This window comes from Notechis scutatus, chromosome 11 (genome assembly GCF_049901735.1).
Source record: "Notechis scutatus isolate UNSWTSFEM ecotype Mainland chromosome 11, rNotScu1.2, whole genome shotgun sequence".
NCBI classification, from domain to species: domain Eukaryota; kingdom Metazoa; phylum Chordata; class Lepidosauria; order Squamata; family Elapidae; genus Notechis; species Notechis scutatus.
The window spans coordinates 357,516-377,343 of NC_142019.1; the positions used below are offsets into that span (position 1 = coordinate 357,516).

A 19,828-nucleotide genomic window follows, 5' to 3' on the forward strand; every position below is an offset into this window, starting at 1 on the left:
AAAGTCCTTTTTCCCCACTTCATTCCACATGGTCTTCTTCTCCGGTTGGGTGGTTAGTGTAGCCCAACCACATTGGGAGGTGAAGAAGGAGAAGGCCACCTAGGACCAAAGTAATCAATCGTTTGACATTCTACCGGTGGAAACTATATAGCCATACAGTCTGTCTCTGGTCCATATTTCAGTCTCGCTGCTGTGTCAGAAGTCACCTTTTGGACTGATGCCAAGAAAAGGCATATGCTGATCCAAGAGTTATTCGAGTTATCTAGCATATTTCCTGTGGGGATCCAGGAGCCACTCAAAGACATTATAAACCAGCCTATGTATTCCTTTGTCCGATAGAAATAAGCTAAAATCAGGCTTTCTCAACCTTGACAATTTGAAGCTGGGGAGACTTCAATTCCCAGAATTCCCTAACCAGCATGGGAATTCAGAGTTGAAGTCCACCCAGCTTCAAGCAGCCAAGGCTGAGAAATACCACGATGGAAATAAATACTATGGGTTCAAAGCTGTATCCATGCATTCAAAGACAGATTCCAGATGTTTCCAGTTGTAAAATGTGAAGGTCAGATAAATATCTTTGCTTGGGTTTAAAAGGCATCTCCCCCCCCCCCAAGAATTTTCCACATACCCACAATTTTTAAAAATAACCTGCTTTATTTATCCTTTACAAAGTTGGCCAATTTGCTCAATTAGCATGAAGCAACATGGGAATGGAGCTGTTTTTTTTCCAAATATTCGGGGATTTCCTTAACCAACCCATAGAGGTCTGTGCTTCTCATGACTTTGGGGGGTGACCTTGTTAGTCTCCTGGTGCTCCTGAAATATCACTAGCATTCCTTGAGGATTTATGGAGGGCCAAAGCAGAAGATGTCATGTTCTGGAGGATTTCTTGGGAGTGGAGAAAAGGTTGAAGGGATTGGTCCCAAGTTTGTAGGATGAGAGATGGATGCTTCGAGCTGAAGAGTGGACCACAGAGAGAAAATCCAGTGGGTCCACCTTAGTTACAGCATGATCCAAACACTCACCAATCCAGCTATAACTGGTAGGCAAAGGTTATCCAGATGTTGCTTAAATCCTTACTGTCAAATAAACTACTTTCTCAAGGTGGATTGGTCTACAGTAGGAGAACATTCACCTTGTTTCTCATTATTCCTCATTATCTTTCTTTGCATGCTTCATCCAGTTAAGGTAACCCATGTTCTGGATTGACAGAAACCAGGGTACCCATCAACCGGTTGGGTTTACATAAAAGACTCAACTACCCAAATCATACAGTGATGGTTTAAACAAAGCAAATGTATTATGTTTGAAGCCATTTGCTCTTCAAGGGTCCATGTTAACTATGCTGTGTGGATGCAACCTCTCTTTCTCTGATTTTTTTTTTCAACCTTTGATTCAAGTCTTACGCTTTATAGAGAAGATCTCTGCTTCACCTGTTGTAGGACAGCTCTTCAGGTGTACAGATGACCTTCATGGATGTTGGCTCCCCTACTGGGTCTTCTGCATGTGAAATGTACTTTTTTTTAAAACTCAGACTATCTAAAACAAAGCTGACCTCTCCAAAGCTGGGTATCGTAATTTATTGCTCCCGTTAGAGTCTTGTCTGAAAGTTGCTCTTTCAGGACAGATCAGAAGACGAAAAAAAAAATCTGGATTCCCCCCCTCTTCTTTTTAGGCTTGGGGGAAATCACAACAGAGCTGTGAATCACCGTAGAATAACCAATTTATAAATAAACACAGACATAATATTTGCAAAAGTATGAAACTGCATTAAATACACATCTCCTTCAAAATAAGGGCTGGGTACTTAGTTATCCACAGCTGTTGATTCACAGAAAGACAGAAGGAAGTTTGTTGTATAGGTGGCTGGAATTTTGATAGGACCCTTTTATTGTAGCTTGAAAATTTCAAAAAAATACTCTTTTTTCCTTTTTTTCCTCCTTCCCTCCCTTCCCCTTGTTTTTTTATTTTCTTATTTGGGGATTCTTATTTCTAATTCCAGATTTCAACCATGGCTTTTCCTTAGATCTGCTAGAGAAATCTATTTTTCTCTTTGAAACCAGCGTTAGAAGCTGCTTAAGCTTCTCACTAACTTCTACAAACAACTTTTCAAAAACTTTCCATGTGGGAAATTCCTGTCAAGAGACGGAGCAAGTGATTCAGGATGACACAAAATGTAACCTAGAACCATGCCATGTTTGCCTTGTTGGAACAAGACACTCAAATGTACTTATTCTCTTGTGGGATCAACTGACATTTAATCACCTAAATGCCGAAAACATTAATATCTCAAAAAGAAAAGAAAAAAAATATCCTAACAGTCTTTTGGGAAGTTTTAAGCCATCTGCATGTTTTAACTCTCTTTTAGGAAGAAATTAATTCCTAAGATTCAGGATGACAGACATCGAATAAAGAAGACTGAAAATTCTGCATAAAACCCATTTCACTTCCATGATCTTCCAAAAGCTGGAATTTTGCACAAGGGTAAAGGGTGCTTTTAGCGGTGTTCGCTCCCTTTTCCATCTTGCATCTTTTATTTTGTGGTGATTCCACTTTCCCATAGGTTCACGATGGCCTTTGCTAGTCAACGAATCTTGCCACAAACCTCTCCCACCAGTTTCTGGGCTCTCACATTTCATCTGCAGACCCCTGAGGACTCCATTGCATCCATAAGAACATAAGGACAGACATTTCAAAAAGCTTTAGTTCTCCTAAAGAGTTTCAGTAGTTTGTAATACTCTCCAAAGCAGGGACGGGCAACCATGGCTCCTTTACACCCTGTGGGCAAACTCCCAGAATTCCCGAGTTAATCATGGTTGATTCAGGTCTTCAACTCCCAGAATTCCTGGTTCAGGAATTCTCAGAGTTGAAATCCACAGGTTGTAAAGGGGCCATAGCTGCCCACCCCTGCTCCAAAGGCATCATTCCCACTGAATAAATATCTTTGAAGGCACCAAAGCTTGATACTCTTAGAAGATTGTGATCTCTTCTACATATCTGCAGATAGAAGAGAAAGGATGGAAGGATGAGGTGAAAGAAAACTTCAAAAAAAATGGTGTCAGCCTGCAGAAAGACTGATGGGCTGTTTAGTCTTTGGTTCCAGTACTTAAACCCAATATTGGCTGTTTTTCAAAGCTGGGTTAGATGTCCTACAGTACTGGAGCAATTCTGGATCCTGTTGTCTTCCTGGCCCGGGTCCTGGTTCTTTGGTCTCCAAGGTATTGATGGTGGTCAGAGGTATGCTTTGATTAGGATCAGTCTTACGGAAGGTTTCTTGGTCTACTACCGTTCCGTTCTTGTATTTGGGGGGTGTCCCCTGGACATGGTGCTTGCCAGTCTTGTTCCGTTTGTGCAAATAGAAGAGCAGAGGTAGGATCAAAGCCAGAAGCAGGAGAATGAGACAAATGGGGAGGATGATACTGAACATGTTGGCTTCAATGAAACCCAGGATAGAAGTCCTTTCTGTCTGAGTTTTTGGCCCTTGGCCTGATATGGTTGTTGGAAGGATGTGGGACTTGTTGGAATTAGAAGGGGGCATTTTGGATTCATAAGGCTTGGTTGTGAAAGTCTGCAAAGGGGAGGTTATGCTCTGTGGGGTAGAGCTATGGCTGCTTTCCTGTGGACCAGGTATATTGACCAAGGTGGCCCTATAGGGAGTTGAGGAGTTGAAGGCCTCAGTAATGTACCTCACCCAGCCCAAGGCAGGGGGCACACCTTTTGCAATCAGTTCAAATTGAAAGCGGTCCTCTTGGAGATTTGGCCCTGGATCTTCTGTCTCCCAGATTTCTAACCCAATCAATCCTTTCTCAAGGTCATCTTGGGTGAAAGCATCGATGGAGACAGGCCGGTCCAGGTTGTCTCTGGAGACTTTCACCAAGTTGCTCCCTTGAGGAGCCTGGAGAATTCTGAACTCAGGGATGCTGTTTGTCCTGTTGGCCAGATCGTGTGCATCCAGGACATTGGTGTTAAGCAGGACGGTAGTTCCTCTTGGCCAAAGAATCTCCTGCTGGGTTTTCACCAAGGCCTTGACTGTTACATTCACAACCCCTGAAATATTGGTGGCTCCTGAGATGGCAAGGAATTGAAATTCATCTTTGGAGGAGGCCAAATCTGTGAAAGTAAAGGTCACTTCTCCATTGTCCACCTGTCGTTGTGAAAAACTTCTCACGGGCTTTTGGTGGACTTCTACCTGCCCATACTCTGGGTCCCTGATGAGTTCATAGAGGGTATTTTGCTCTCCTTGGTCTAAAGACCCTAGAAGATGTTTGTGAGACATTGAAGCCATGTTCAAGTCCTGGGGTATTTCCAAGATGGTCTGATTGGTTGCCCAAGTGGTTGCTGGAAGAACCATGATTTCCAGAGAAATGGAAATTGGCTCGTTGAGTCCATCTGATGCGACAAGCTTCAAAGTTCCAGTAGAACTTGTTCTATTGGCAACAAATATCAGGTGTCCTGCATTGATGTCTGCTTGTGTGAACTGGGTTATAACGATGGATGTATTATGGGCCTTAGCTACAAATCCAGTTGAAGATTCAGAACTAACGTTGAATTGGATTTCTTCAGGGAAACTGTCTGGATCTATGACATTCAAATGTTCTTGGGAGATCACCATGGAGGAACCTTGGAGAACTTGCAAGACTTTTCCTTGGCTGATTAGTTTTGGTGGCATCTCATTACTGTCTTTCACTGTGATGTTGAACCACCCAGAAATAATGACTTCATTTTGTGGGGGCTGAATAGATTTCTCCGAGTTATGCCGGAGCCAAGCATCAAATCTGAAATAATCATCCAGCAATCCAGGACCATTGTGAGAATATTCCAATCCACCTGCAGCAAGGTCAGATTGCAGAAAATAGGGGTGTCTCTTATTAACTCGACCATCTGGAAGAGAAAGGGCCCCGTACATGGGCAATTTGGTTACCAGAAAGACCACGTCATAGGAGGTTCTCATTGGTTCCTTGGTAAGAAGGTTGGAAGCATCAAGTAATGAGATGTTGATGGCTGCACTTTGAGCTTCTGGGACAGTGAGGCCTGAAAGGGAGAAGAAAAGGAGAAACAAGGAGTGGTCATCTTGGTTCAAAACAAGGAAGCTACGTAGAAGCTGCTACAGAAGAAAGAGAAAATGGACAAGGGAAGGAGAAATAGAAAAAGGGAAGAGAGTGAAGAAAAGCAGATTAAGTACAGTTCAAGAAAGTAGCATCAGAAGGTTCCAGATGCCCGCCTTCTGAAACTACTTTCTTGAGCTGGACTTAATCTGCCTTTCTTCATACCTGGCCATGAGAAAATACTACAGGTTGTCTTCAACTTATCTGAAATAGTATAGGTTCTCCTGTTTGAGCAGGAGGTTGGACTAGAAGATCTTAAAGTTCCCTTCCAGCTCTGTTCTCTTCCATCCTACATTTTGACAGCTCTCCCTGGGGGCACATGACTGACCTGTTCCAAAGTTCCTATGGCTGGTCCCTCCTGAAGTCATGCGACTTGGCATGACCTCCATTACTGTCATAAGTCGAGGACTTCTATAACCCATATTTTTTTTTTTCAAATAACAACAGAAGATTCCTTTCCCTTTCTCCAGTGCTTCTGTTCCTGCCACCTGCTCTCATTTCTCAGAAGAAGCACTGCTAGAAATGGATCAATCTATTTCTTTATTCTTGTTATTCTGGATTCTGGTCCATGCCTTTTTCACGACCTCCTCTTCCCTGTTTCTACATTTTTAAAGGTAGGAATATTTGCATGTGAGCCTCGAACATCTTTCTCCTCCGATGTTTATGATTACACCCACATTATCCTAAACTCTGAATTTTGTATGCATGCCTTTCCCACTTCATTTTTGTACCCACCCAGAAGTGGAGATCTCTGTTACAAAAACAACAACAACAACAAAAAAAAGAAGTACACAGTTGGTTGGATAACTGTGCTTTGATTCATGGATCAGCCCAACCATTGCAAAATAGCTCCACTCCCTTAAAAATCTCCCAGTCTCCTAGCAGCCACAGATCTGCTTTCTGAGCATGTCTCCACGTCTCTGCTTCTTACCTTTATTTCTCCACAGCTGAGAGGAGCCCTGAGGACAGTTGGCCTCAAATGATATGATCACGCCAAAAACAAATAGATCTGTGGTCCCTGACGGAGAAGAAATTTGGAAGTGGAATTTATCCTCACGGATCCAGAAAGGTTCTGGTGGCATATCATGGTGGTATGCAATCATCCCAGCATTCACCTGTTTGCAAAAGACAAGAAGGACAAAACATTCATTAAAGAGAAAAGAAACAAGAACATTAGTTTGGTTGGAATCTCTTATTCTCTAGCCCTTTGGGTTCCAGGTATGTCTACTTATGTCCAAACAAAAGGAACCTTCTCCAGTTAGGTTTCTCTAGATAAGATGGACATTGACTCCTATAAAACCAAGCCAGCATGAAAGGGGGTCTTTCTGGCTGGGGGCTGATGGGAGACGAAGTTCATGAGAACATCTTGTGGGAGAAAGTTGATATATAGATAACCTATTTCACTCCTTCCAAATTCTCTTCTCCTCGTATCCTTTCTCATTCTATTTTCCTGATGGAAATGCTGGTGGTGTTCCACAGCCACCAGTTAAGCTCTTTCACGTTCCACTGGTATTGTTTTTCCATGGGGAGAGAGGACATCAGACCCCTGTTATGATGTTTGTCCTCCACAACTTAATTTTGATGCACTCAGGTTATAGTAAACTGACTTTACCCCCCCTGAAAAAGTGTATGAATTTTGTGTTCCCTTTCTTCTCCCATGTTTTGGCCCCTTGTTCAAAAAAAAAATGTCCCAGGAAGAATATTGTAGGATCCAGTTTCCACAGGGTTAAAAGAAAAGAGCTTCATACCACATCTGTCATCACTCAAACCAGGAAGAGATGAACATGGTTTCTCCCACCCAAAAGATGATCACTTTGACTCTCCCGCTAGAGTTGATGACCAATGCACATTATTAAGATATTTTATTAGTGGCCTACATCACACAAAAAAGCCACAAATATATTAACCTCAGCTTGGGTGAAATTTCTCAGCTCTTCTCCATTGTTCTTCTGGCTGTTCAACAGCTTGCCAAGCTTTGGAGGTTGTCGTATGATGTAAAATAAAGACTTTTCAGCTTCTTCTTGATTGGTCACTGCTTTCAGGTTTTGACTTCTGATCAGCTCAGAAGAACCTTGAAAAATGAAAGATAGGAAGAACCGCCCCTTAGAATGTCACACAATGAAAAGGTTGCCCATTTATGAAACCATTGGAAATGGTTTCTCCAAGTCCTAAATGCTTGATGCATTCCATATACAATATCACGTCCATCTCATGGTGCTTACATGCATTGACAACTTGTGAAAGTACAAGTGACTTTAATGCAGAGGAGAGGAAATTTAGTTGAATGGTAGAACTGGGGACATAATGGAGGGGACATAATGGAGACAGGTGCTCCAGGAAGGATTTCACAGCGAAGCTGGTGACATCATCAGTCAGAAGAACTTGGACTAGCCTCGTCTTTCACAAAGTATAATGTGGCCTCTGAAACAGAAGACGACAGGAGATATCTTACCTGGGCACACCATCAGATCTTGTTTATTTTCCAGAGTGATAACAAGTTTCTTTTGGGCTTTCACCAAGAAAAAGTGTCCTGGGGACATGGTCTCACCATCGGATAGATCAAAGGAAAACCCTCCCTCCAGAGGTCCTAGAGATGAACAACCAAAAAGAAGCTTTGAACACCAGGACACGTGGTGGGGTCATTCACACCCTAACTTCCTGACCTCTGCTACTTTTGGATATCGGATACTGCAGGTGGGACCTGTAGAAAAACGTTGATGTGCGTTTTTACTTCTGGTAGAACTAAGTCTGCTTATGCCTTTCTATTGGGATACTCCAATGTGTTGCTTACTTTTCTTTTTCATTCAATGTTCACCAACCACTTTTTCATGGCTATCTGTTCACTAAAACATTCTGCTGTTTAATCTGTACTTGTATTTTTGTTTAAACTGATTGTTCTGTCTTGCAAAAGTTAGGATTTCATATCTTGTCTTGACCATGTAAAAAGTGGCACTCCCTGCTTGAATTTACTGCGAAAGTAAGCATAATGCATATTCTGGATTGCAAGCTTCCCTTGAATAGATTTATTCAAATGGTGGCCTTGGGCTGGGCTGCAAATTAAGGATTTAAAAGTATGCCTCAGTAGGTGGAAAGACCTGGCTAATCTTGTGTAGGCTTGGAAACTAAGCAGGGTTGACCTTGGGTAGGACTGAGATGGGAGATTAACCATAGTCTAGATTGGAAATTTGAAGATCTTCTAGGAGAAGGCAAAGAGAGTTCAACAATGTCCTGATTGCTCTTTGAAATTCCTAGGAACTCAACTGAATTCAGAAGTGATTTGATGTTGTAGGCTCTCTGCTTTTAGATATCTTTCGTGAATTCAAATCATAGGGAGTTGAGAAATATTTTTTTCATCTCATGTCTTAGTCTGGAGAAAGGTCTCAAGTACAATCTTGGCATTTTGGGGGGAAGACTGAGGAGACCCATATCTGAAACTTTGAAGATCTGACAAAACTGAACTACTTAATCCAACAATCTGACTTGGCAGAGTTGTCTACTTTGCCATCTCAGCACCCAAACCTCCTGCTCTCCTCCATTCTGGTACAGACCTTCATGGATGAACTGAACAAGATGGCTATTTATCTGGGCCTGGGTGAACCGCTGGATGGGACTGTCAGGTGTTGATTTCAACACCACCTTCCCATTGACTGGAGTCCTGATGGAATAGGTGACTTCTTCTAGAGGGGTGTCTTCATCTTCACTTTGGAGCATCTCAGGGGTGATCTCGGCAGTGCCCCCTTCTTCAACCTGGCAGGAAAGATGAAGAAAACACTGGAGTCAGTCACCAACCCAACTCTGAGCCTGAATATGATATGGGCGAGATTAAAAATGCTTCGGTTGAGGAGAACTCAGAAACCTCCACCTCTGACCCTGAAAACTCATTTAGCGTTTGTTTGTTTCAATTTGTTTTGGTTGCTGGCATTAAGCAAGAATCGAAGCAGGGATAAATCCTGAGTTGCTACAAGTCCTTGAAAGCAAAACAATTTAAAAAAAAAAAAAGAATCCCAGAAAAATTCTGGCCCCTGAATGATCTTGTTGAGCATCTGTTCAAGAATGAGATCATACAGAATGAGGACATCGCCTTCGGTCATTTTGGATTTAGTCTTTCTTAACAACATGTTCCCCCTCAATTTTGTTCTCCACAACATCCTATCTCTCAAAATAAAACTAAACAACAACAACAAAAAATCCCTCCATGTGGAAATTGTCCTCCTTCTGGCATAAGGTCCAGCTCCATCTTTTGTGCTGACCCAACGGACATGTCTTTCAGGAGTTGGCCTTTGACACCACTTATCCCGATCTGCTGGAGAAGGAGAAGCAGAATGCCATCTTTCCTGGCAATGGTTCTCTGGAATTTTGCGGCCCAGATTTGGTATTTTTAAAATTCTTTGGGGGATTAATTTTGGAATCCGTTTAGAGCCGAACTGAGTGAAGGGACTTGGCGCTCATAAATATCTAGGGACTCTGCTGGCCAGCCTTTGGTTTCAATCATTATTCTTTGTTTGGATTAATGCAAAGGTCCTTGCTAAGTCATCCCAACACTAGGCAGTCAGTTCTTTATTAATCCCAGAAGAAAGGAAGGGAAGGGAAGAAATTCCCAAGGGTAGGATTGAACGGGCTGCAACACATGAATGAGAGACCTTGGATAGTCCTCTGTCACAGATATTCCTACCAGTAGAGCAGGGTTTTCCAACTTTTGGGGGTCAGATCTCATAATAAATAATAATTCCCAGAACCCCTGATCAAGAAACAAAGCTCCAGTGATTCAAAACGGCCTGCCTTTGAGTGAATGTTTTCCTTTTTCCTCTTGCACATTAAACAAAAATCATCTTGCCCATAACTTGTCTTGCAAGTTGGAAATTGTTGCATAGATTTCTACTGCCACCTTGCGACCAACTTCTTACACTGCTAGGCAAAAGATGGCAAAAAGAATAAAATGTTTTTTTGGGCACTCCCTTACAGGGGATGTTGATTCACTTAACAACTGCTCTGGTTAGCAGTGGATATTCTGGTTCCAACTATGGTTGCACATTGAGGACTACCTGTAAGGAGGACCTTACAAGGCTGAAAGAAATTCAGCCTCAGCAAAAGAATACCCGTTGGGTCACCAAGAGTTGGAGGTAATTCAACAAGTGAAAAACAGCCACAAGAAATATATATTTTAAGTTACTTCCATTGATTACACCAAGAGCTGTAGGTGTTTCCATGACCATCTGAAGCTTCCACCTAATAGCTATAATTAGAATAACATTTCTGAAGACCACCCATTGGGGTGACCTCAAAATTGCATCCATCACACTGGAAGTAAATACCTGCAGTTCTGTGTTGACCGTTAGCACCGGTGCCTCATCATTGACTGGAGAGATGCTAATGGAGATGGTCTTGGGTTGACTCTGTTGATTAACTTCAGAAACATTGGCAATGACTGTGAATCTGTCCGTCAAGGACTCACTTCCATCATGTACATATTTGATGAGCTGATTCTCTACCTAAACGCAAAGAGGACATTATGATAAGGGTTAGGGTTCTACCCATTTCACGTTTATTTCAAAAGCACTATGGAGAAATTAAATTTCAATTAAACTTGGGTGGTTTAATTCTAAAAGTTGGGTCAACCAAGATGTTTGGGCAAACAAATATTCCTTGATGCCTAAATGTCACAGGATACACAGGTCTAGAAAGTTCAGTCAGTGCCACTGGGAAATCTAGAAACCCAGAGATGTGGCCTATTAGATGGACAATATTGGAGGCGTAGTCTTTGAACCAATGGACATATGTTTAATTTGGTAGTTCTGTTTGCGTAACCTGCTTAACATATTGTGTTGAGTCAAGAGGAAAACGGGATCAGTTGACCCAGCCAGTTAAGCCTAAAGAGATTAGACATGATCCCAAATAATCTAGAGCGAGGATATCACAAAGTGAGCCAATGTAAGGCAACTTTTTATATACCAAGACTGCATCCATCAAAGGTGCATGCTCATATAATGAATTCCATATAATGGACGACTATCAACAACAAACAACAGCCACATTTTACATTAAAAGAAAAATGCCCTTTTATTTTCCTGGTGGAGGTAGTTTTCTTTTGCATACAAATATAGAAGTACACCACCTGCAGATTGGAGAACTATGGGTATTCCTTGATTTTCGACCTCAGTGGAGCCCGCCCATTATAGACGTAAACCATGATGGTCGTAAAGACCTAAAGAATTAGTTTTCATCCCATTCAACTTGAGCTTTTCAAAGGTGATAGTAAATCCTGCATTATTTCTAAGCCAGCAGAGATATTTCAAGAGGCCTAGAATGAATGAACACATACATTTATTTATTTCAAATTAAAAGAGATTGTGTTGCTTCCTACCTCATACCAGGAGAAAACATTCAAACTGCCCTCTTCAGGTCTTTCCATATTCTGGAAGGTGCCATGCTCTGGTATCTCAACAACCACAAATTCTACATCAAAAGATGAAGAGTAAGTGCTGGGAATATTCAGAATGTCCATGGAAAGCACTTGGCTATGGCCTTCAGTCACTGTGAAGTTATGAACCACCAGAGGAACTGAAATCGGAAGGATCTCCAGGTCTACCACTACCCCTGTCAGAGCATCTACTCCATCCGCATTAACATCAACTGTGAAATGATCCCTCTGAATCTCAGGACTGGAATGGAGAAAGATAACTTTGCCTTCATTTACATCTTCCTGGGTGAAGGCCTGGATAGGATCCAGGCTTCGAGGTTCATCAGAAGCATGGTTTGGAGACAAAGCCATCAGAAACCCCGAATTGGGAGAGTTGATGATTGTATAGATGATGTTTTGGGGTTCAATTTCATCATGCTCAACCTGCAAATTGGATGGAGAAGAAAAAAGTTTGAAATCTCTTTGTTTCACCCTGATCACATTTGATGGTGGTTTACTTTCTTGATAATAAGGGAGATTCATGAATGGAACCAATTGCTTTCATGATAAGCTTTATAGTAAACAACTGCATCTCTTGATGTAATAAACTCTGTTGAGCTTAGGTAGCCTACAAAAACTTCTAGCACTTCTATGACTCTACAGATTACAAGATTGCTATCTAAATTTCCTTAAAGACCTCTTAATTTGTAAATTCACAGAATATTCCCATTCTTCTTGCTTTCTTCTTATTTTCTAATCTCAAAAATTCTTTTCTGAAAAGGCAACTGGATTATGTTTTTTTTTTTTTGAGGAAGAAACTGTTTCGCTTCTCATCCAAGAAGCTTCATCAGTTCCGATTGGACGGTAGGGAGGATTGAAAGCTGGAATCAGAACTGATGAAGCTTCTCGGATAGAAGCAAAACATATTTTTCCTCAAGCAAAAAACAACAACAACAACAACAACCCCAAAGTCCAGTTGTCTTTTGAAAAAGCACTTTTGAGATGACCTGGGTGACTGAGAATCTTCATAGAGACTTTTTTTTAGTCTTGAGGGAAGGAAAAATAAATCTAGAAACAACAAAAATAGGCCAAATATAGCTTACCAGCAAGTAGTCATCTTTAATTGCCATTGCTTCTCCTTGGAGGACATGTATCTTCTCGTTGTGGACAAGATTTAGTGGGTCAGGATGGGAATCTGCTAATATGGTAATCTTCAGCGTCTCTTCCACAGACACCTGATTTGTTTCAACAGAAAAATGAATAGCATCCTGGGACTTCCTGCTCCCGTTGTGATGGTAATTAATATCTCCGTCCAGAAGGTCCTTTTTTGTAAAAGATGATACTTCCTGGCCACCTCGTAGCAACATTCCTGACGTGGGTGGGGCCAGGATACGGAAGAGAATGTCTTGGTCATTCCTGATGTCCATGTTGGTTTCCAACCTGAGGACAGAGGAGTCAATGGCCTCTTGGCTACCTTGGTGAATAACCAAGCCAGTATGGTTGACCTTGAGGTAAGGATCTGAAGCTTGCACTTCCAGAAGTGTTGTGATCTGGTGTAGACCATCAGAAACCTGGAACTGAATCCAGCCTCGGTCAGCTCCTGAGTGGACAAAGAGGATTTTTTTCTTCCTCAAGTCATCTTGAGTGAAGCGATAGAGCTGGCTATTTCTATCATCTGCAGCAATGATGTTACCAAAAAGAATATCTTTTCTTACCAACACCAGCTGGGCATCTGAGAAGCCTGAATCTTCATCGATAAAGGCTATGTCTTCTGTGGTCATCAGGCGCTGACCTTTACGCACCACGTTGAAGACCTTGTTAACCACCTGAACTGGGGGGTGGTCATTGACGGGCTGAATGGAGACCCTGAAGACACCTCTCACTTCCTCAGCCTCTGAGTCAAAGCTTCCTTCCTCCTGCTTCATGGCTACAAATGGGATGTCATCTTCTAGAGTCTCAGAATCATCATGCTGGTAGACAAGGCGACCTTGTAGGATGTCTTCATTTGTAAATGCTGTGATTGTCTCCTTCCTGGTCGACCCAGGCTCAGAAGTCCTCCAGATGAGCTTCCCATGTGTGGGACCATCTATCACCTCATACATGTAGTTGATGCTGTTGGCACTCTTGACAAACAAGTAGTCCTTAGTAATGATGGCCTGTCCTCCTTCTAAAATGGACAAAAGGACATTGGTCAAGACAGGAGTATCTGGATCTCCCCCTATTTCTATTTTGTAAGAATATACAGGGGAATAATAGGGTTTAGCCATGACCCGGAACTGGAAAACATCTTCTGTTTCTTTGGAGTCTCTAACAGTTGCAATGTAACTCAGTTGTCCCCTCTGTAAATCCTCCTGGGTAAAATTCAAGCCCTCAGCCAGCCTGGTGCCCTGAAGTTCAAGATTTCCTTTTTTGGGTGGCTGAAGGATCACATAGTGGAAAGTCACTTGCTCAGAATCTGGTTCTCCCAAAGCTGCCTGCAGTTCAGCAGATGTGATATTTTTCTCTTTCTTGTTTTTCATCTGGAGGGGGACCATAGTTTTCATCCTGATGGCAGCCCTTTTAACTCTGATGGGGAAGGTGTTGTTTTTCAGGATCTTCTGGCCCACCTGGATGGTAAACAGCAGCTTCTCAATCACGTCTTCTACTCGATGTTCGTCATCTGTGCTAGCGTACTGGATGCGTCCTTGGTCAATATCCTGCTGGTAAAAAGATTCTGTTTTCTTCCACTCTCCACTCATCCCTCCTTGCTTCTGGATCTCACCATACTGGAGAGGGGAGGCCAAGTGATACAACACAGGCACTTTTTGCTGGACTGCATTAAGATCCACAGAAAGGTTGGCTTTGGTTATTGAAGCGTTGTCCCCTTGTAGGATAAAGAGTCCCGTGTTGTTGTGGACCTGGATATCTGGCTCCACTGCATCTATCCTCAAGGTGGCCACTGGACTCATCGCCATGCCATCATTCACTTGGACGGTAAGGGCAGATACAGGCCCATCTTGATGGACATAGACCACCTGGCCTGCTTCCAGATCTCTACAGGAAAACTCCTCAATTGGGACTCCAGGTTGGAAGTCGTACTCCAGATATCCTTCTTCCATTCTCTTCCCACCAAGGACTTGGAATCGCAAGCTGTCACATGGGGTATCGTCATCATGGGCTTGAAAGATGGCTGGGTTGAGATGCTTGCGTGTGTGTTCCAGGATGACCATGGAATCTCCATGTGGAAAAACCACTTCAGGAACATCATTGACGGGGTTGATCTTAATGGGGAGCAAATATATCTGGCCTTGCCACAAGCACTCTGGAATATCTCCTCTGGCAGTCACGGTGACCTCCAAGAGCAGCTGGTCCATGGGGCCCTCGGAACCATCATGAACATACTTGACCTTCCGATTCACAATGTCCAAGAGAGTGAACTTGCCTCTGCTCCTGACTTTGGAGAGGTTTAATTCCAGCTGCCCATGCCTTGGGTCTGTAGTGACGCTGAAGAGAACTTGAGACTGTCTGATGTTGGCACGGTTGAGGTCAATGGTCGGCTGAGTGTGCCACCACTCCAAAAAAGCCGTGCCTCCTTCAGCAACTATCAGGGGACTGATGTGCAATAGTTTGGTGAAATTAGTAAAGACTGGGGACAAGCTAGAATCTGGACGACAGGGCTCCATAACAGAGCCCTGCCAACTGTCTAGAGGAGAGCTTGTGGTGGCCTCATCCTGTTCATAAACATTGTCATAGTCTGAGTACTGATCTGACTTTCCACAGCCAGCACTTATGTCTTTAGTCACAAGAGCTTCTCGTAGGCTCATCTTCTCCTCATTAATCCTCAAGTCCTCTATACAACCCACAAAGGAGTTATTGAAGAAGCTGTTTGCGGTTGTGAAGCCCAGTCCGCGGTCTCTCATTCTGCTGGCAGCCTTCTCATTCAGGCCGCCGAGAAAAAGAGGTCCTTGAAGATCAAAGTAGCTGTGGATCCCCTTGCTAGAGGTCTGTGAGACGTAGTAATCAACCAGGACCTCAAATTTTCGATTGTCCATGTAGATCTTGACGTAGTGATCCTGCTCGTTGCTGAGGTAGATGTTGTTGTGAAGCAGTACCAGGCCATTCCCTTTCTCCACCAGACCTCTTAAGTGTCCATCAAAGATTTCCAGGTAGAAGAAATCCTTTTCCAGCCCCGATTGGTAAAGCAGAGGGGCCTGTTTGACACTTGTGGTGATTACAAACTCTATGGTTCCTTCGTTCCTTGCATTCCAACCAGGAAATGTGATGTAAGAGTTTGATCCTAGGAATCCCAAAGGAACCTCAGGGCCAGCAGAGAATTCTTCACTGCATCCCTCACGGATGCCAGGGGTTGCTTTGACACCAGTGCCAGTTGCCAGTGCAGATAGGACATCTTGATCATTAAATGTCAGAGTACGGAGACAGCCCCGGAACGACAAAGTCACTCCAGTGAGGTATGGCAATGCCAGGCTTCCTGTACCTGCCACGTAGAGCCCGTAATCAATGTCCAATTCTTGAAGAGGCTCTGGAATTTCTGTGGAGGCATTAAAGAGCCCATCCACAATCAAGATCATCTTGCCATCCGTCACCAGAAGATCAACATCATGAGTCACAAGGTTGTTGAGTTGTACTTCTGCTGGAGACCTGACAGACAGTTCTCCTGAGCCCAGGTCCATCCCGGCCTGCACAAAGAGAACACAAAACGGCATCAGAAACACACTGGGCAGCCAGATTCCATCTTCTGGAGGATGGGGAGAACTTTGCTAGCTGCCTTGATGGGGACAAGAGGACTTCACTTTTGCAGATGGCACAAACCAAGAAGGAAATAGTCTTTTTTCAAACTCCTTTCTGCGTCAAATGTACACCATTCCTTTCCAAACAAACAAGGAAAAACAATGTTCTCCTTCTGACATTCAAAATGTAGACCCCCCTCCCCACCGGGACGTAAAGCTCTCTTGTTCCTCCAGCTTAATTCTTAATTAATCACAGGCTTTTCTGCAGTCCGTAATTGCAAGCTTGTTCCCAAAGGCTTCTATTCCCTCCCTTCCCCTTCCTTTTTAGCTCCAAGCAATGGAATAGCAATAGAATAAGTATCGGGTCTTCCGCCTTAAGCAGAAGGTTGGACTAGAAGACATCCAAGGTCCCTCCCAACCTATTATTCTGTGTTCTGCCTTCTAAATATTCCGTTTACCTCCTCCCTCCGAGCCAGGGAAATATTTTGCTGACCTGCAGGACCCCAGCACGGAGCTCTAGGAGAAGGTAGTCCTTCTGCCCGGCAGCCAAGAAGAGAAGAGCGCTGTGATAGCTGGTGAGGAACTGCACATGAAGATGGATGGTACTGTAGGCGTGAACCAAGGGGATCTCCACATGGTCGTCTCCAAAAAAAGACACTGAAAAAGAAGCAATGTTTAGAGAGATGTTCCTCACCCCCAACCATTTCTTGCAAAAAAAAAACAACCAGATGGATTAGACAATTAATTTTGGGGGTAAGTTCAGTGAGGCACTTGAGAATATTTCCTGCAAATGCAACGGGAGAACTGATTTTTTTTTTTTTGGTTGGCTGGAGGAAAACCAAGAAAACCTTCAAGAGGTAAACCTTGCAGTACCAGTCACAGACATTAGATGGGGAGGCAACTCCATAGCATCTTTGAAGACCAGTTTCTTGAACACTTGACCATCTCAACTCCATAGGTTAGCTATTGACGGAAACCTATTTATCAGTGGATTGGATCTAAACCTTTACAAAGCCCAGCTCTTGCTTAATTTGTGACAGAGTTTTTCAAGATCTGAAAATAAAGAATAGATGCAACATCACCCAAGGAAGACATTGCAAGTTGAGTAACACTAACCAGAGATCGTGCATTTGGGCAGGGGTGGAGAATGCTTTTGTCTGAGGGCCATATTACTTGGATTAAAAACAGTCTGCGAGATAGACCAAATATATATTTGACAAGTTTCAGGAGAACTTGTCCCTGAATCTCAAAAGACCAGCATCGGACTGTGGGAGAGGTGGGTCCATCTTTTCTTCTGACAAATCACAGAACCCCAAAGTTGGTAGGAATCTTGGAGGTCTATTAGTCCAAATCCTGACCAGATCAGGAATCCCCAGATTGTCCCAGACCAGTGTTTCTCAACGTTAGCAGCTTTAACATGGGTGGACTTCAGGTCCCAGAATTCTCCAGCCAGCTTGCTGGGAGTTGAAGTCCACACATCTTAAAGTTGCTAACGTTGAGAAACATTGTCCCAGACAATTGACTATCCAACCTTTGATTAAAAACCTCAGGCCATGGAATCTCCACAGCAGCAGGAGGCACATGTTGTCACCCACACCACTCTGAGAAAAGGTCTTCTAGCCCCCTCCCCAATTAACTACTCCCTCTCCACTAATGCCCAACTACTTTCTCTGAAGAAGAGAACAGCTTTATGCGTTTCTTCTCTCTGCAAGATTTCGAGGGCGAGATTCGCAGGGAGAAGGGATGAACTGCAAAGACAGCAATTCATTTCAAGAGTGGGTGTGTTAACTATACAGCTTCTTGGTCAGATTCCAGGCAGAAGGAGGACAAATGACCAATTTTCTAAAAAAAAAAACCCCTGTTCTTTCTATTTAAGGATCGCAGAAGAAATTAATTCTATTTACGTCTGATGCTGCAGATTTACTCAAACGTGCATTTTAGTGCCAATATTGTGACATGAAACGCAATTAGCTTTTGCAAGCTGCACTTTTCTCAACTGTGTACTCTAATTGCCCAATATTAAAGCATGTGCAGATTTTTCATGACTGGGGAATTCTGGGAGTTGGAGTCTATTTATCTTAAAGCTGCCAAGACTGAGGAAAGACTGGCCTAGATTCTATCCACCTTTGGCCTGTTCAGACAATTCAAAGCTATGCACTTGGACAAAACAACCTTCCTCCTCCTCCACCTCCTCCTCTCTCCTTCCTCTTCCCTCCTCCTCCTTCCCCTTCCCTCTCTCCTCCTCCTCCCTTCCGATTATGATGTCCTCAGAATTCCACGCAACTCTCTCTGCTTCCCATTGCTTTGTGCAATCTTTTAATCTTAGAAAGCAGGGAGACTTTAAGATCTGATGGAACCTTGTCCTCATTTTCAAATCCTCTAAGGACTGGGATGTCACCAGGCCACGAGACTCCTTGCTCAGCCTGAAGATTGACGCTTGGGCTTGGCGTCTGGAGTCCCAAACCTACCCAGCCCTTTGCAAAACGGAGAGATTAGCTTCCCTTTTTATCTGCAGAGGACGTTGAAGGTCAACCTTCAGTTATGAACCTTCTGCTTCCCTTTGGTGAAAAGGCAGCGGCTACCTTATTAGACCCAGAAGAAATTACATATCTCAAAGAAGTAGAACCCACCTAAAACAAGGAGCACATTGCTTGTTCTTAGCATTACATCTTAAAAAAAAAAGAATTAGAACACCGTGTTTTAAAAATTCAGCAAGACCATGCTTATCATTTTGTATTAATCTGGAAAAGAAGTGTCCTCCAGCATGTTAACAGGAAAATTATACTTAGTGTTACATTTTGGTTTTCTATGTTTAATAATTTCCGGAGTTGCTGATTTCTGAAAACAATTCTATTGGCCCTCCTGTAATTATTTCTATGAGTATTTTGACATTTCGGTTCTCATTCCAGGTTTTAATTAAGACATATCTTCATTTCTGAGAATTGCATCTTTCATTTTAGGAAAATAGAATACCACATCCAGAATCCCAGGAACAAGTAGAATTTGAGAAGAACATTACGTTTAAAAAGCCATTTTTAAAACATATAAGAGACAGTGAAAGCAAATGATTTCTCCTTTAATAAATGCTCATTGTCTACATTCCCCACTCTGGTATAAAGCTGACAAGATCATTTATTGATTTCCAGCATGTATTAGAGGAAGCACTACAAACGGTATGAAATGGATGCAGGGAAATTTGAAACCATTATATCTATTTGTACTGACTTCATATCAGATCGAATACAAACTGCATATATCAAACACCCGATAAATATTATAGCTCACTAGAAACCCAGCCAAGGAGAGTCATTTGCAGTTCACATTTTTTCAAGTTGGCTGGCGAGCCAAGATCCATTTTTTTCATTCATCTTCATAGACATAGTCACCATAATAGTAATCACCCTAACCCTGACCATAGACTGAGGCGGGGCCTTGCCAGAATGTCTCCATGGCCTTTTTCATATCAACCCTTTTCAAAGATGGCTTAACAAGTATCTATAGAGATTCACATTAATCCAGATCATGGTTGTCCCAAAGATGCTTTTTCAAAAGGCAACTGGACTTCCTTGGTTTTTGCTTGAAGATGTTGAAAACTTGAA

At 42.8% G+C, this 19,828-nt stretch overlaps 1 protein-coding gene across 1 annotated transcript in view; it reads right to left on the reverse strand.

Annotated features, from left to right (window-relative positions):
* Positions 1-2,971: 2,971 nt before the first annotated feature.
* Positions 2,972-19,828, reverse strand: part of CSPG4 (chondroitin sulfate proteoglycan 4) — a 44,275-nt gene continuing 27,418 nt past the window's right edge. Inside the window, exons 2-10 of the mRNA XM_026685127.2 lie at positions 16,723-16,886; positions 12,606-16,178; positions 11,467-11,946; positions 10,418-10,594; positions 8,654-8,852; positions 7,558-7,692; positions 7,013-7,176; positions 6,037-6,220; positions 2,972-5,031 (exon numbers count right to left, since the gene is read on the reverse strand). Of these exons, the coding sequence (XP_026540912.2) occupies positions 3,107-5,031; positions 6,037-6,220; positions 7,013-7,176; positions 7,558-7,692; positions 8,654-8,852; positions 10,418-10,594; positions 11,467-11,946; positions 12,606-16,178; positions 16,723-16,886 (7,001 nt within the window). The 3' untranslated portion in view covers positions 2,972-3,106. The remainder of the gene's footprint in view (positions 5,032-6,036; positions 6,221-7,012; positions 7,177-7,557; positions 7,693-8,653; positions 8,853-10,417; positions 10,595-11,466; positions 11,947-12,605; positions 16,179-16,722; positions 16,887-19,828) is intronic.